The 18787-nt window shown below is 48.0% G+C and overlaps 1 protein-coding gene across 1 annotated transcript in view; it reads left to right on the top strand.

Moving 5' to 3' along the window:
- Positions 1-1641: 1641 nt before the first annotated feature.
- Positions 1642-18787, top strand: part of svep1 (sushi, von Willebrand factor type A, EGF and pentraxin domain containing 1) — a gene marked incomplete at its 5' end in the record, with an annotated part of 85239 nt that continues 68093 nt past the window's right edge. The window contains 1 exon segment of the mRNA XM_084487502.1: positions 1642-2349. Within this exon segment, the coding sequence (XP_084343628.1) occupies positions 1642-2349 (708 nt within the window).

Genomic DNA, 18787 nt, shown 5'->3' with positions numbered 1-18787 from the left:
AAAAATGAACCCAGCCATACATCAGTTCACACAGTATGGTTTAACATCCAGTTGACCATTAACTAAGTTACCATTAACTGTGTGTGTGTGTGTGTGTGTGTGTGTGTGTGTCTGTCTGTCATCATTGAGCTGTCCTTGGTCCCAGTGGTCCTATCTGTCAGTGATCTCCACAGCTTAAAAGAGAGACTCAGGGGTTAGTCTCACAGCATTTAACACACCCACACCTCTCTCTCTCTCTCTCTCTCTCTCTCTCTCTCTCTCTCTCTCTCTCTCTCTCTCTCTCTCTCTCTCTCTCTCTCTCTCTCTCTCACTCTCTCTCTCTCTCACTGTCTTTCTCAGAAGCCTCTCTCTGCCATATCTTGTTCTCTATATTTTGTGTGTGTGTGTGTGTGTGTGTGTGTGGCAGACACAGGGACATGTGGCTGTGATCAACGTGCACTGTGCTGATGTTTTCCTTGGGCACGTTGACAGGCGGACTGGATCTTCACTAGAGATAGAGAGAGAGAGAGGGAGATGGCGAGAAGTAGAGATGAAATAAAGGTTGAGAAAGTGACACTGTTTCTGTGAAAGGGAGAGCAGGAAGGTAGGAGGAGACCCCTCCCCCGATCCTCTTTCTCTCCCTCCCTCCATTGCTTCCTCCTGTGTCTCTCTCCCTCTTTTACACACACACACACACACACACACACACACACACACACTCTCTCTCTCTTTCTCTCTCTCTCACACTGGGAACTTTCTCCTCCCCCCTCTCTTTAAGCGGTCTGGAGAGGAGGAGGAGGAGGAGGAGGAGGAGGAGGAGGAGGCATTTTGAGCTGGGGCCGTTGGTGGGAGGAGCAGGCAGGCAGTTGGGTCACACACACCACCAGCGCAGGAGCCTCAAGTGCAGACAGCTGGGAAGACGGACAGCAAGAAAGAGAGAGAGAGAGAGAGAGAGAGAGAGGTAGGGACAGACAGAGAGAGAGAAAGAAAGAGAGAGAGGACACTGAGGGAAAGGCAGAGAAGAGCTTCAGGTTTCAGCCTTAGCCCCGTGGAACACACACGCACGGACACACACACCCACACGCCCATGGACCGAACGGCGTGACTGACTGACAGACAGACTGACAGTCCGCCAGAAATAGACATACAGGGAAAGAAAACTGCGAAAGAAAGGCTGGCCACACACACACACAAACTTGGAAACAGTGTTCATTTTTGTCACTTTGTAAAAGAGGTGTGAAGACGGGAGCCTGAGCTGAAGAAGAAGGAGAGGAAGAAGAAGGAGAGGAGACACCCTGGGGAGACCCCTCCACCCCCTGCCCCCCCCCCCCCCCCCCCCACAACACAGAGGGAGAGAGAGCGAGATAGGGGTCGGGGAGACTCGGCAGAAGGACAACAACACGTTTGGATAAGGGATTAAGGAAACCCCTATCTACCCTCCCCCCCCCCCCACACCACCGCCTGCACCTTCCTGCACCCCCTCCTCCAACCCCCCCTCCCCCCCCCCCCCCCCCCCACCACCACCCCACAATGCTTTTGAGGAACTTTCTTGCGGATCGCCTACTGCTACGCGCCCGGTCTCCGACGGAAGTCTAGCACCTATTCCCTCGCCGCGCCGAGAGAGAAAACTCACAAACCGTTCGCAAAATCGTAATTTATTGAACCGAGTCCCGCAACAAACTCTCCCCCACCCCCCACCCCCACCCCGCCCCTGTGGCTGCTGAGCGTGCTCTCTCCTCTCCTCCGACGCCATGCCTTCCCCGCAGACCTGCGGTGTTCTGCTCCTCCTGTGCTGCCTGGACGCATGGAGCCTCCAGCAGCCGCAGCCCCTCCCCGGCCCCGCGCTACCCCCCCAGCCCAAGCCGGTCCGAACCAGACGCCCATCCTCCTCCACCTCCGCCTCCACCGCCACCAGAGCGGCGTCGTCCGCGGCCGTCGTGGCGGCGGCGGCGTCCGCAGGCCGTCGTGGCGGCGGCGGCGCCCCGGCCAGGCAACCTGTCGGCGAGCGCCGAGAGCAAGGTGGAGCGGCTGGGCCTGGCCTTCAAGAGGAACCTGCGGGAGCTGCGCGAGAAGAGCGCCCGGCTAGACGCCGTGTTCCTGGTGGACGAGTCGTCCAGCGTGGGCGCCGGCAACTTCCGCAGCGAGCTGCGCTTCGTGCGCAAGATGCTGGCCGACTTCCCGGTGGCGCTAGAGCACACGCGCGTGGCCATCGTCACCTTCTCGTCCAAGAGCCACGTGGTGACACGCGTGGACCACATCTCGGCACCGGCGCCCCACATGCACAAGTGCTCGCTGTTCAACCGCGAGATCCCGGGCATCGCCTACCGCGGCGGCGGCACCTACACCAAGGGGGCCTTCCAGAGGGCGGCGGTGAGTCTTTGGAGCTCCGCGCCGGTGTCATAGTGGGGGTCCTGGCGGCCTGCAGTGCAGTCAGGCTGGAAGTGTGTGTGTGTGCGTGTGTGTGTGTGTGTGTGTGTGTGTGTGCGCGTGTGCGTTTCAAGGCCATCTAGGGCCGGCATGAGCCCGTCTAGAATTGGTAGGTCATGTGTTGCTGTGCTTGTGCGGTCGTCACGTGGGGATGTTGGGTCTGTTTGTGGTCTCATTTGGACGTGTGCGTGTGATTGTGTGTTGACTCTTACAGTAAGTTACTGTTTTACTATTTAGTCATGTGACTGATGCTTTTATCCAAAGGGATGTATAGGGAATACAAGAACATGTCATTTTAGGAGCAGGTAGTTTAGGCATCCTGCTAAGGTCCATACAGGACATTGGTGATCGATCCTTAGGGAGACGAACACCCTGATCATGATACGATGCTGCCATGAATAGATGCTAGCCTGTATAAATGGTAATGTGTATTTATAGGTATGTGTGTGTGTGTATATGTGTGTATATGTGTGTCTATGTTTGTGTGCCGGTGTGTATAAGTGTGGGTGTGTTTGCACTGCAATGTGCTTTTGCGGTTTGTGTGTTTGTGTAATTGTATATATATGTGTGTGTGCGTGTGTGTGTGTGTGTGTGTGTGTGTGTGTGTGTGTGTGCGCGTGTGCGTGTGACTGTGTGTGTGAAGGTTAATGATGGCCTGTGACTGCTGCTCTCGCCTCTAGATTACACAGCAGCAGATAGAGCGAGGCCATGTGCATGCTCATTGGTGGAGAGGCGTTCTAGTTAAATAGTTAAAAAGGTACAAAAGAATGTAAAGTAATAGTCAAGACAAGACAAGATGCAATCACAAGCACAGACACAGACCCACACACACACACACCCACACACAAACAGACAGACACACACACACACACACACACACACCCACACACACACACACACACACACACACACACACACACACACAGACACACACACACACACACACACGCATAAATTGAGATAATCAGTTGTTTTAGTTACCGCTTGTGTGTTGACTCGACTTTTGGCCGCTGCGTCGGTATGTGCGGTGATGAGTAACAGCACCGCGTTGGTTGACAACAGCTCATAACCTCCGAGTCTGTTTACCCCGCCATATGTTTTGGCTGCCGTTAGCCTAGCCACACACATGTGCACGTCATGGCCCGCGATACCGACCAGTGGAATGACTTGTTTGCAGCGAATAGAGCCGTATCCCAGGCCACTAATACAGCGAGCGGCTGTCAGCGGGCCGCTTGCACCTTGGCCGATGCCGTGACACATTTTCTCATCGCTGGGCGTCCAAACCACAGCTTCCCTCCGTCAAACTCCTGACTGGAGGTATTTTGCGGCCGCCTTGCGATTTTCTTGCTCTTTTTTTTTATACGCTCGATAGCACTCTCGCGTGTAGACGGGATGATCATGTGTGCGAATTGGTTGGGTGCGTTTCATTTGCGTTGCGCAGTTCCCCCGAGTGCATAGAAGAGGATGAAAAAGGTGAGTGTATGTATAGGAGCAGACATCCCGTCCGCAGCGGTTTCCATAGTAGCGTATTGTCCAAGGGGTAAAACCTGGATACGGCGTCACTATATGGATCTGCAGTTCCAACTGTCTGCACTCTCATGTATTAAAGCTGTTGCAGGTATGGTTTGAGAGTTGCACAGAGGGAGCGCAGAAGAGCAAGAAACGAAACAATCCAAAAAACTCCCCTTCCTTCTCTGCTCACCCGAATCCGATCGGGGAAGAGATGCTCTGATTGTTGAGGAATGAGCCGAGAGCAACTTTGAGAGTCTCAAAGTTGACTCATACAGAGGCAGGTACGGTAGACGAGGACAGATATCCGCACATCGCATAGCATCATTCAAATTGTGAACAAGCGTAGGAATGGCAGGAGGAAGGAAAGGAAGAGAGAGGCAGGTTACAAGGGGTCATGGGAGGTCAAACTGGTAGTTAATATATGGTTTGTATGTGTTTACAGAAGCACACACACCTGCATGTATGTGGCCACATGCGCGCGCACACACACACACACACACACACACACACACACACACACACACACACACACCTTGCCGGCTATGCAAGCAGGGCAGTTAGTTGGGTGCCCTATGTAAACACAGACACCTTTAGCACCGATACACTTTGGCTGAGTCAGAGTCTGTGTGTAGCCCCCTACCTGTTGGGTGTGTGCAGTTAATTCATTAGCAGTGTGGTATGTGTTCCAGAATGCCTAAAGCAAGGGAAAACACAGGTCGGGCCAAAGAATATACAGAACAGATTAGACTTAGACCGGGTAATGAATTTTAAAAGATGTGGTTAGGCTCAGAGACTCTTACCTAACGTGGCTGACCGAAGCAGCTAGGAAACCAGATAGTTATTGGAACAAGGAACTTCAGAGTCCAGAGTGAAGAAAACCGAAAAAAAACATCAACAACACAGCATGTTTCCATAATGGGCTGGCTCACTGTTTATTTTACCACCGTAGCCTAGCTTATCTCGCTAGGTAGCAGGCAATAAGCTAAACTTATTGCCTGGTGCATCGCTACTAGCTAAAAGTGCAGCACGATGCTATAGCCGGCAGCTTAGCACTGAAAGCCTTGCCCTTTGGAGAGGTTTACGGCTTGGCCCTTCCACCAAAGTGCTGATAAGAATGCGTTTGGCTGCATCCCAGTCATCTTAAGACTACAATAATACTTACTTTCTTTGTTGTTTAGGAAATAGGGGCTGGGCTTGGATGGGGAGGGGGTTCACAAGAAGTTTTGTTTAGTGATTTATAAACTGGAATGATAACTGGCTTCCAAGTCTTAAATGTTATTTCTTTTGTTATGTTATTTGACACTGTTAATCACTCTGTTTATGTGTTTGTATTTGTGCATGTGTCTTTGTTTTTTAAAGTGTGTGTGTGTGTGTGTGTGTGCGTGTGTGTGTGCGTGTGTGTGTGTGTGTGTGTGTATGTGTGTGAGAGAGTGCGTGCGCGTATGCGTGTGTGTGTGTAAGCATTGCGATGCTGCACTGATGAGACTGCGGCGTGCGTAACCAGAAAGCTATGTGCAGAGCGGGTTCTCCGTGAGACCCCCAGACAGAGAGCGTGTAAGACAGATGAGCCCCGGTGATACGGCGCTAGGCACGGGAGCAGGAATCTACCATCTCCCAACACCTGATAAATGTGCTCGGCTCCCCAGATCAAGGAGAAGACAAAGAAGACACAGACAGCTTTGTGTGTGTGTGTGTGTGTGTGTGTGTGTGTGTGTCAGACTCATTGATCACTTCATCCCTATCTATCGTGATCTCGTTCTGCATCTGGCGGCGGGCATTGGGGGAAATGGAACAGCAAAAACAAACAGAGTGTTTCTATGACATCTCTCTCTCCATTTCCAAACACAAAGAACAGTCTTCTAAGGCTTCTGTGTCTTATGTGTCTACTGACTCTAGCCTCTACTAACCTCCACGCGCGTGCGTGTGTGAGTGTATGTGTGCGTTTGCGTCTGTGTGTGTGTGTGTGTGTGTGTAATGATACATTATACAGAGGACCATGCACGGCATGTGTGACTGCTAGCTTTATGTTCATTAGAAAGTCAGATGGCATAACAGAGTTAGAACAAGAACGCCTGGGTGTGTATAAAGTGGAGAGACAGATAGAGAGTGTGTAATAGATGATTGCCATATGTAATTACTGTCAACCTTTTACTCCTGTGTCTGGTCTCTCTGGGCTTCATTAAGCCACACATTTTCCATCAGCCGTGCTCCCAGAGACTGGGCCGCTGTCCAACCGTCTGCATCTGTCTGTGTGGCAGTCTGACAGTCTCTCTGTCTGTCTGTCTCTCTGTCTGTGTGTCAATCTGACAGTCTCTCTGTCTGTCTGTATTTCTGTCTGTGTGGCAGTCTGACAGCCTCTGTTGGTTTGTCTGTATGGCTGTCTGACAGTCTCTGTCTGTCTGTCTATCTGTCTGCTTCGCAGTCTGACAGTCTCTCTGTTTGTACGTCTGTTAGGCAGTTGGTCTGTCTGCCTGCTTGAATGTCTATATATATATATATATATATATATATATATATTTATATATCCTGCTTTGCTAATTTACCAAATGTGAATGTAGATCTACTCTACTTCCCGTGTCTACGTTTTCCCTTTCAGACAATCCTAATGTCTGTCTGTCTGGCTGGCAGTCTGTCACGATGTCTGCGGGACCGTGACGCCTGGTGTTTATGTCTCTTGACACTGAATGTCCCTCCACTCTCCAGTTGCCTCAGTTGTATTAACATGTGGATCTTCTCTCGTCTCTACCCACAGCAGTAACAAGGGGACTTTAAACAGTGGAGGTGTGTGTGTGTGTTTGTGTGTGTGTGTGTGTGTGTGTGTGTCAGTGTCAGCGGGGGAGGGGGGGGGGGGATATTGATTAAAGACACCACGGGGGCTCTCTATCTCTCAGCGGTTGGGATCTAGAGACAGGTTTAGCGGCTGTCTTCCCTCAGCCAGTGTGGGCCGAGATAACCTCGAGAGACGGCGGCCATCACTCACCTGTCTGGCGGACACTAGGAGCTACGTGGGAGGCGGAGCATGGATGACTTTTTAAAGCAAGAGCATTTAAAGCGCACACACACATACACACACACTCATACACACACGCACTTGCACGTGTGTACACACACACACACACACACACACAAATGCAGGTACACACACAAACTCGCACAGATATACACTTGAATATATATAAACACACACACACATACACATACACAAAAACACAGTTATTACAAGGCAAAACAAAATCATCACACACACACACACACACTCCATCCTCATTGTTTTAAAGAACGCAGTTGTTCGTCATGGCTGACATTTTCATTCACTCTTACTGTAACATGACGTGAAACGTCATTGAGGGAACATGTCATACTTGGTTAAAAAACCCCTGACCCCTTTTTCCTCGTAGAACAGGTGAGGAGTGTGGGACAGAGCAGAATGTCACGGGACCCCCTGGGATTCTGTGTGGATGGGTTGAAACGTGACCAAACACGGCAGCCAGCTATGTGTCAGAGGGGTTTTATACGATGGGGAGCAGAAATATGTGGTGATTTTATAATATATGTTTCAAAATGTTCAACCTGCCCGTGCAGGCAGGTGAACAGCTCTGTGTTCAGCTTCAGCTGTGGAGTAAATGTCGCTTATGATTTGGACCCACTCGTGAACATGATCCTTGTTTTAATGTCTAATCTCATAGAGGAATTAGGGTTAGGTCACGGTTACTATGATAACTTTCACGGCTTCTTATTATTAACTTTCTCCGATTATCCATGGGGAGAGAAAGCAAGAGAGGGAAAGCCCCCTGAGGTCTGTGTTTTTGTGTGTGTGTGTGGGGGGGGGGGGGTGTGGGGAGAGAAGGATATCACCTTTAAATGGAGAATACAGAGCAGGAAGAAAAGAAAGGAAAATGTGGGAAAGGAATATAAAGTTACGTCAGAGAAAGGGAGAGCGAGGGAGAGAGAAAGACCAGTGATATTTTTACCTGTCAGTTAGTAGGGTGCTACCAGCGGGAATCTAGGACAAAAGAGACATTTGAGTAATTTGCTGGCATACAGCACAGGGGATTTTCTATTTCAGGAGTTAGTGTGTGTGTCTGTGTGTTGGTGTGTGTGTCGGTCTGTCTGTCGGTGTGTGTGTTTCTGTGTGTCGGTGTGTCTGTCGGTGTGTGTGTGTGTGTATGTGTGGTGTAATCTGGATGAGCAAGTCGCTAATTTTTCCCTTTCCATGCCCTGTGAGATGTTTCTATAATTCTTAATTAGGACCATGGCCTCTTTTGGATTCTCATACATGCATTCCTCTATCACAAATGTGTATGTACACACACACACACACACACACACACACACACACACACGTGAACAGGAAAAGATTGCCTTTCAGTGAGATCTGGTTTGTTCAAATGTCATGAGAACAATATGAGCCACCGATACATATGGTGCCCTTTTAACATTGAATCACGTGCAGATAACGCAATGCATGTTTTGAAGCAGTCCCTCCTTCATATCCAAATGCCACAAACATAAACAACACACATACCTATAGCCCACATGCAGAGACACACAAAACACCTAATAATATATTGTATCAAAATATATAAATTGCTTTATATCGTGTATATATATATATATATATATATATACTTATTGTAAGAAGAAGAATATAAACATTATATGAGAAATTTCAATGCACGCTCATTCAGACTGATGACCCCAACCCATCATCATGATCATCACCATCATGATCATCACCATCATGCTCATCACCATCATGATCATCACCATCATGCTCATCACCATCATGATCATCACCATCATGATCATCATGATCATCATGATCGTCGTGATCATCATCACTCATCTGACACTATCTGTCAGATAGTGTCATCTCGTCAGCAATGGGCCCCAGCTAGTGGGGGGGGGGCTTACAGGACAAGACAAAGCAAGGTAGAAGACTTTGATGTGGTCCTCAAGGAACTAGCCTTGATAAATACTACCCTCCCCCCACCACACACACACAAACACAGACAGACAGACACACACACACACACACACACACACACACACACACACACATGCCTCCACACACCCCTCCAGATAAGAGAGGGTACTCTGTTTCCTGTCTGCCAACTGCCACTTCCTTTCATCTCCTCTCTTAGACCCTACTGACCACCTTACCTCCCCCCATTGCATCGCACCCCAACACAGCCCTGAACCCACCAGCACACCCTGGCAACCGGTCTGTCTGACCCTCTCCATCACGGCTCCAGGAGTCGTTCCAGGTCGTGGCAAGGCTTTCTGGTCTCGCAGTAGCAGTGAACCCTCATTCATTTCCAAGAGGTGCTTAAATAGGGTGGAGAGAGTGAGCCAGGGAAAAGTTGGCAGTTTTATGGTATAAAAAAAAGAAGGAAAACACATACATTATTGCCAGAAAAATCGAACAAACCTGGCCCTTCATCTCATTGAAGGCCTCCAATCTTAATCGAACGAGGTCACACTCAATGTGTGATGGATATTCCATACACGCAATAAAATTTGTGTTCACGTCTAACTGTGGTTTCGTGTTGGTTCTGGTGTTTCTGGTGATACAGTTGAACATTTTGAACCCATTGGACGAGCTTCCCTCTAGGTGTGATTTGCTGTCATTCAGTGTCTCTCACCAGGGACCAGCTGACTCATGTAGAAACACACACATAAACACGTAGGCACGCAACACAGCTTTTAGTAGCTTACACAGCTTCCAATTCAATAAAGGTCCCAAGGCAGGGCTGAAAACAGCACGGTGATTGACAGCACAGACTCAACATGACTGAGTGGCCGAGTTTATGTCTGCGTGTGGTTCTGTGTGTGTGTGTGTGTGTTTGAGAGCATGTGAGCGTGTGTGTGTTAGAATTTCAGAGTTTGTGTTTGGGTAATCTAAGTGCTTGTGTAATGTGTGTGTGTGTGTGTGTGTGTGTGTGTGTGTGGATTCAATGTGTGTGTGAATGAGTGTGTGAGCATGTGTCTGTATTTTGTAATGTGTATTTGTGTAATGTGTGTGTTTGAGTGTGTGTGTGTGTGTAGGCTCACGTGTGTTTATGTGTGTGTTTGTGTGTGTGTGGATTCAAAGTATGTGTGTTTGTGAACGACTTTGTAAGAGTGTGTGTGAGCATGTGTATTTCGTAACATGTGTATTTGTGTAATGTGTGTGTTCGTGTTCGTATGTGTGTGTTTGGATTCAATATATGTGTGTGTGTGTGTGTGTGTGTGTGTGTGTGTGTGTGTGTGAATGAGTGTGTGAGAATGTGAGCGTGTGTCTGTATTTCGTAACATGTGTATTTGTGTAATGAGTGTGTGTGCGTGTGTGTGTGTCGAGTGTTTTACAGGAAGTTGTGCATTAGTCTCAGGCTCAGACCTTGTGCCCCCCAGCGGCCCCTCGTACGTCATGAATCTGACAGACACACTCTCTGCTGTCTGCACACACACTCTCAAACAGAATACTGCATTGCCTCCACCCTACTACGTGATTCTCTTTCGAAACAAAAAGTGGTATAATGTCGTAACACTGCATTATACATCACACATAGAATGTAGCATTGAAGCGCAGATTTCTTCAACTTTCTTTCTTGACATTCTCTCTATGTCTCTCTGTCTCTCTGTCTATGTCTCTCTCCCTCCCCTCGCTCTCACTCTCTCTCTCTCCTTCGCTCTCTTTCTCTCTCTCTCTCTCTCTCTGTCTCTCGGCCTCTCTCTGCTCTCCCCTCTGAAAGGGATACCAAACATTTTCCAGAAGCGGGGGCCTATTTTCCAACCTCCGAAGGCCAGGCAGCACCCTGAGGCTTTCAAATTCACCATTATCTCACATAGACACATGCACACACACTCAGCACACACGCATACACACACACGCGCACACACACACACACACACACACACACACACACACACACACACACACACACACACACACACACACACACACACACACACACACACATGCAGACACACGTGCGCACATGCCCAGGGTATCTGTAATGCAGAGGCAAGAAGACGAGAAGCAAACCAGGTCCTTTGCTGCTCAAGAAACAAAGGACAAATGGAAAGGAAAAAAGAGGAGTGACAAAGAGATGGAGTGTTTGAGTGTATTCCAGAGAGAGAGAGAGAAAGAGGGGGAGATAGAGAGAGAGCGAGAGAATTGGAAAAGAAAAGAGAAAATCACATAGCTGGGGGAAGTAAGAGCCAAGAGGCGTTAAGGCTTGAATCCTTTGCTTGTTACCATATCAGTTCATATGAGGGACAACTAACTTGCATTCAAAGTGTCAATCATGTACATATACTTCATTGCTTTTTCAAAGAGTGCAAAGCCCAGAGTTAACCTGGAATGCATTGTGCTCTGAGAATGTCTTTCTCATCAATGCAATGTATTTATTGGTAAGCAGATATTGGTTTGGCTCAGTTTTTGATAGCTTCCTGACGATAGACATTCTGAAGATTTAACCTGTCAATCGACGAACAGTTTGTCATTTTATTAGATGCAAGTTTTAGGTTTCCTGTGAAATAAGGCCTGCGGCGGTACGAATAAAAGACATTGGGAAGCGTTGAGCGATGCCGCGGCTGGGGTCACAGAGGTCACAAGGCTCAGAGGACATCGGGGGGCCACCAGCCATGGCGGCCGTTTCCGTGACGACCTAACAATTGACCCGTTATTTAGCTTTAAAAAATACAATCAGGTAAACAGAGAGGGGAAAGAAACCAAGCTGTTTTTGATTGGTTTCCCAATATTTGAAGACTCCCTTTGAAAGGAGGAAACATTTTCTGCAGAAAAAATGGATCTCTTTCCTCTCTCATTGGATGTGGACCATTCAGACACAGGTTAATTAAAGAGCCGCTTGTATAATGTATACCATTGTTCTCCATTTCATCTCTAGCATAGCCTTGCACCATGTAATGTGTGCTAGTCATGTAGCGCTATCACGGTGTTTTGCCCATGCAACCAATGGGCAAACCAAGCACGTAGCGCAGCGTCGTCGGGCGCATCCCTGCATCTTCTCCTCTCTCAGGCATTCCGCTCGGCACCGCTTCACGCCTCGCAGCCCCACGGTTTCTCTACGTCTCCTTTTTCAGCTGCAACTGTCAGCACCGAGCCATGTCATCCCATCCTCCCCATCGTCTTCACCCCAAGTCCTCCCTCTCGCTCGCTCCAGAAAGGCAAAGCCAGACGAATGAAACAAAAAAAACAAGGGGGGGGAAGAGTTTGAAGCCGATTTATGTCGAACCCCCTGGCTGTGGTGTTGCCTCACCTCGGCGAACGCCTGCTAGCTAGGAAAGCAAGGAGAAACATGAGAAGCTGGTTTTTGTGTGCCGGCCGGTCCAAGTGAGTCTGAAATAGCTTTAATGGCACAATGAGGCTCTCCCGCTCCCTCGCTCCTCGTTAGTCACAGCGGGGTGCCGGGACGAAGTGCAACTCAGGCTTTAGTATTGGGAACAGGACGTGCACTTTTTCACTTGCACAAGGGCCTATCAACACACACACACACACACAAACACATGCACACGCAAACACCCACACACACACATGTGAAAGCACACACATACGTGTGTTGTGTTTTTCCTTCTGATGGTATGGAGGCGAAGTGGTCGGAGGGAATGTTATCAAGTATGCAAATGCACACACATGCATGCAAGGTTCAATTCATATCCGGGCAAACGGGACAGCACGTGTGCGTGCGTCTCTTTGTGCACCACATTAGAACTACACAAGCTGATGCAGCTTCCATCTCGGCCCGGTGCAACGATACTGTTTTAGGTTGGTCTTTCTGTTCCTACCACGGTCTGGATGCTATGGGCCTTCCTCTGCAGAGGCACCATTACTATCCTCTACAATCTGCAACAGTGTCTCTTGACTACCCCCCCCTGCCACTAAGAAATACAATAACAAACCAATAAGTTCACCCTGGAAAAGTGAGTGAGTGAGTGTGCGAGTGATGGAGGGAGCAACACGAGCTAATGAGAGAGCATATGCCCAACTGTCAGTCGCTGGAAACTTTTGAGTGTTTGTGAAAATAATACACATGCATAGAACAGAACACGTGTATGTCCAAGTTTGTGTGCGTGTACATTAGTGTAGTATGTGTGCCAGTGGAAACGAGTCAGCCAGTGATGGAGTATGTCTTTGATTTTGTGTGTGTGTGAGTTGGTGTATGTCTTATCTGTCCTTTTCCGTGCGTCTGAGTGGAAACAACAGCATATCCTAGACTTGTTTGATGGAAAACACCACCAGAAACCCAAGCAACTCTCTCTGCACTCTCTCCCTGCACCACGACCTGTCAGCAGAGCCGTCAGACACCCCGCCTCCTTACCATTTCTACCGTATCTTCAGAGGATATTCGGCGATAACGAGGACCCTTTGGTCGCCGATTGTGATTTGGCGTTAGATGTGAAAGCAACAATAACAAAATGACACAGACTAATGAGGAATGTTGGTTCACTGATCTTGATTCAACCAGCGTGATATTGCAAATCAACAATATTAGCCAATATCTATTGATGTGGTTGAAACCAAGAGGAGAGGATAGAGGGTGGGTGTATGTACATTTTAACACATTCCACAGCAGTAATTGGGTGTCCAATCTGACGATAAAGTAAATCTCGTAACTCAAGCCAAAGAAAGGGAATTTGTGTGCTATTAATTAAGCATCTCAACTATGCGTCAAAAGAACTGTATCCCATGGGACTTGGTATGTGAAGTGCTTATCACCCTTTCAACAAATGTGTTTTATGGCTCTGTTTAAAACGAGCCAAAAAACCATGACACTCCATGACAATGTCATCCTTACAGTGAGAACACAGATAAATCAACCACAATTAAGTACATAACGAAAGAAGCAAGTGAGGCACACCACGGTTGTAATCACTGCACTGTATTCTTCGCTGCCTCGTCACTCCCAACGTAGTCTTGCTTCATTTTAATCCGCTCCGTTCACGTGAAGGCATTCGTGTGTCGCTTACACTCCCGGTTTCATATCAGCGGAAAATTACAAGGGAAATTTCAGTGGCCCAAGTGGAGTCGCTGACATTATGTAGTATGTGTGTGTATGTGTGTGTGTGGGTGGGTGTGAGAGCACAAGATTTGAAGTGCGGTATGGAAAAGGTTCAAAGGTCGTACAGGCGATGGGTGACGAGGAGAACTAGCTGTCAGCAGTGTGGTAGGGATACGATTAAAGACGTCGGGAATCAAACACACACACACACACACATGCCCAGTAGGTCGCTCCCTATGGCACTCACAGGTGCCTTGAATTTGACCACCGACAGACCACCCAAAGTCCTGGTATAGTGGTATAGTATGGTATAGTATTGTGGGTCTGAGCGTTACTATCTAATCTCTGGGGACGCTGGTGTCAGTGTGCACTCGTTTGGGTCGCTTAGTGACTGACTTCATCCTGTCTCCTGTTGCCACGAAGAGACACCGGGTAGGCGATGATGGTGAAAATGTCACAACTTGAAAATAAACTCTGAACCGCTCTGTTGATGTAGCGGAAGTATTTGACACACGGGCACCTGAACAAACCAGCCCTGTGTGTGTGTGTGTGTGTGTGTAGGTTGGACACAGTGGCTCCCTCTATCTCTGGCTGAATAACATGTTTTTATGGATTGAGGCGCGGAGGCCTTTAGGCAAACTGCTCGCTATGTTGAACTATCTGGCACTTGAAAAAGTAGCAAATTCCATGGAGAGGTTTTTTCCTTCAAATATATGTTTGTGTATGCGTCGCCATCCATGCTGGGGCCTCCTTTACTGTCTGTCTGTCTGTCTGTCTGTCTGTCTGACTGTCTCAGTGCGGAGATGTTGCTAACCCAACCACAACTATGAATCAATCTCCCTGGGCCTTTTGTGTTTGTGGTGTTGTTTTTGTTGTTTTTATTCTTTCAAATTCTCCATGGCTGACTCTTTGCCCGCTGGAGCAGCGAGGGAGTCTTGCTTTCCCCCGCTCATAAAAGAAACCCTGCTTCGAAGTAAATTGGCCAAATATAGCGTAAGTGAAGAACAACACAGGCTCTTTGTTGTAATCAGTTCAGGTCAGTGATGTGGCGGCGGCTGGCAGGAAACCGGTCCCTTTGGACCAGCGAATCCTGACCAATCGGAGAGAAGAAGGAGGAGAGGATGATGAGGAGGAGGAAGAGGAGAATGAAAGCCCGCAGAGTTATAGTCCCCCTGGCCGCAGGGCACCCCAAACAAACCGCTAAACGCGGCCGTATCCAGGCAACTGCTCACTTGAGCAACGTTCCTTACTTTAATTGTGTTTATATTCAGACGCAGATTAGGGTGAGGGATTTGGACGGATTGGTGATATTATGGCGATGGGTGCCTTCCAAGGGTTTCCCTGATTTACAGTGAGAGAGAGAGAACCCAATGTCAGGAAACTAATCAGATGGGGACAACTTGGCCAAGACGCAGGGTGATCCATCAGCACGAGTGCATTTAAATTAAATATTCCTTTATTCAATTAATGAAGGAATGGAGGAAGAAAGGCAACGCAATTCCACTCAAGCTCACATAGAGGCGGAGAAAAAAGGTTACCCAGCTTGGAATGGGAGACACAAGCATCCTTACATTACATTCAGTCCCAACCCCCCCCCCCCCCCCCAATAGCTGACCCAGAAAATAGGTGTTTCCCCCCAGAGACGTAGCATCACTTTCCACTGGTGCGAGGAGAGGAGTACCGTGGCCTGCCGTGGGCTCCGTAGGGAGACCTGGGACGAGGTGATCCGTCAGCGCCGACCCCTTGCGTCTTCCACAACCCCCCTAATTGACTGCTGACGAAGGGGGCGGGACAAAGGGAACAGGGGGGAGAAGGCTGTCGGGTCCCAGGAGAGAGAGACAGAGATGGAGGGGAGGAAGAGAGGGGAGATAAGGAGAGCAGAAAAGGGAAAGTGAGAAGAAAAGGTATATATAAGCAGGCTGAATAAATGTGTTAAGTGAGTCATATATCGACTCCTGTGCTGTTAGGGTTAGCTAACTATGTGTTTTGATACGAGATGAGGAGAGATTTTTTGGATAATCAAAATACGTCTACGTCTGTTGTCGAGGAAACTGGGTAGCGGCACCGGATTATTTGTGTTAATCTGCTCCTCCCACACCTCCCTCTTCCCTCTCCTTACCGCATCAATGCTGTTGCTTTGCCTCTCTCTCCCTCTCCCACTCTTTTTTCATCTCATTACCGCCATCCCCAGTCCCTCTCTCTTCCTTCCTTTTCCACAAACTGGCTTCAGAATGCCACACCTGGTCGGAACACGAGGGCCGGCTTTGAGGTGTCCTGCATCAGTGGCCGTGCCAGGCAATGTAATTGAATGGGTTTCCCATTTGTGTTGCGAGATAGACTTTCACCCTTGGCAACACACTGTGGAATTAGCTGCCCCTAGCTCTTGAAACACCTTCTGTGTTTCGAGAGCTCTCTCTCGCACTTGCTCTCTCTATCTTTGTCCGTGGATCTCTCACTCTTCCGACACACACACAAACAAGCACACGTGTACGCACGCACACACACACACACACACACACACACACACACACACACACACACAACCACAGACACAAGACACATACACACACACATACATGCGTATCCAGGCTTTTCTTGCACCTCTCTCTCCCTCATTCTATTCATCTCTCGTTCTCTCTCCCACTCTCTCTCTCTCTCTCTCTCCCGGTGTGTAACTTTTGGATGATGAATGGTGTTGTGTCAGATAACAGCATGCCAAACCACAGAATCTCCCACCCCCCACCCGCTCCAGTCTACTCTTGTTCTCTCTCTCTCTCTCTCTCTCTCTCTCTCAAGCTGGGCGTATTCAAACTGCTCTAGCGAACTCCTCTTCAGCGCCACGAGAAATTAATTGAGGGATCCAGCCTTGCAATGCAATGCAATCATTCAAACAAATGAGTGTATATCTGTAAAACAATAAGCACTACAACATAATATAAACAGGTATAACCAATGGTAAATTGTATTCTATTTTAATCATGACTTTCCTTATCTAACCCCTTTTCTAATCTTCTCATTTAAGTACCATATACTGTATGAAGGGGAGAGGGCTATAAATGATAAGATTAGGTAACATGTGGTCCAGAGATAGTTGTTTACATGAGTGTGCAATTTAATTTGCATTTGTGTGTATTTGTGCGTGTGACTCTTGAGTGTGTGTGTGTGTGTGTGTGTGTAGGTGTATGTATATTTGTGTGCATGAGAGTGTGATTTTGCTTGCAGACATCTGTGTGTATGCCTGGGAGGGTATGTGCGCCTCTTGGGTGTGTTTGCGCCTGTGGGTGTGTGAGTGTGTTTCTATTTGTCTGTGTATGTGCCTATGCATGTTTGTCTTTGTGTGCGTATGTGTGTGTGTGTGTGTGTGTGTGTGTGTGTGTGTCTCTATGAATTTGTTTTCCGGAGTGTATGACTTTACTTGCGTGTGTGTTTGTGTGTTTTTGTGTACGTGTGTGTGTGTGTGTGTGTGTGTGTGTGTGTGTGTGTGTGTGTGTGTGTGTGTGTGTGTATGAGCTTGTTCCGTTGGACCCCGCAGAGCTATCCTCTGTTGTTTTTACCACTCGGGCCAAAAGCAGATAACATGTGAAAACAAGCACGAGCACTTCCGACCCTAGTGGGGGAGAATTTCCGAACGGATGCAGTCCGTTTGGCCTCTTATTATTATTATTATTTTATATCTTTCTATTTTTTCACCCTACCGTGGAATGCTTGCAGAGCGTCCCTTCGGAGCGATCTCGTTTCACCAACCGCAGTTCCACAGAAGGAAAAATACACTGAAAGCGGGAACACATTTCAACACACAAGCAGAAACCCTGCTGGACGTCACCCCTTTCTTTGTCTGCAGTTGTCTGGTCCATATCCTCCCCCAGTGAGCCAAGAATCAGCCCCCACTCCCAGCCCCCTCTTCCATGTAACATAGGTGATGACTACAGCACCCCTCTCTGTGGACCCAACCCCAGTAAAGATTCTGGGTTAATGTAGTGGCAGAGATCACACAGCCATGAATGGGTGGATACTAGTCAGTGTACATGCTGCGGTTAATGCAAAGCCTTTGCTCGTTTTTGAAATACATTTCTTGTAGCATTTTGAAGGGGAACTTGCCTGATGAAAATGTATTTACTTAAGGACACCTCTTGACAATGAAGTATTTGATGTAATGGAGCAGGATCATGGGAAGACACAGGTATCGATGTCTACCAAGTGTCTTCAAAGAGACAATAGGTACATGACTGTTATAGGGGAAACGTTCACATCGTTGGCAGTAACAACAAAGGATACATGGGTGAGGGGTGAGTGACCATCAGGGAGAGTTAAGGGTGTGCCATGGCTGAAGTTGACACGTCTGGAAGGATGCAACACAGCTCAAGTTATATACACATCAACAGTGTGTTACTGCTACAGTAGCAATGCACAAGCTAACTAACTTAACACCTTTCGCTTGGAAAGAGGAAGGAGGATGTCTGTAGTTGCGAGTATTTATACAAATGCATTTTAAATGAAATAGCAACAACATAACAATGTTTTATCGTTTGCCCTTCTCAAACCAGGCTTTGTTGAGATATGTGCATGGGTGTTGTAGCAGCCAATCGGCTTCCTATTCCGTCATGGCTGAGTAGTCTTCCCCTTGGGCCTCTTGCATGGGGATTCTTATACACCGGCCCACCTGCACCCCTCTATACCTGTTTTTTCGTGGAAGTGCCGTTCAATATCTGCAGAATCAAAGTATTTCACTGCAATATATATAATTTTTTTCATGGTGCATAAGATAAACACATAAATGTGTAAAATGTATGCAACAACACAAATATTAAGGTTTAAGTAAACAGTCCCGACTAAACAGTTAGTCCCGGGCTTCTCTGTTCGCCCCT

This window comes from Micromesistius poutassou (assembly GCF_964030765.1).
Source record: "Micromesistius poutassou genome assembly, chromosome: 23".
NCBI lineage: Eukaryota > Metazoa > Chordata > Actinopteri > Gadiformes > Gadidae > Micromesistius > Micromesistius poutassou.
This window is presented reverse-complemented; position numbering and strand designations above follow the sequence as displayed.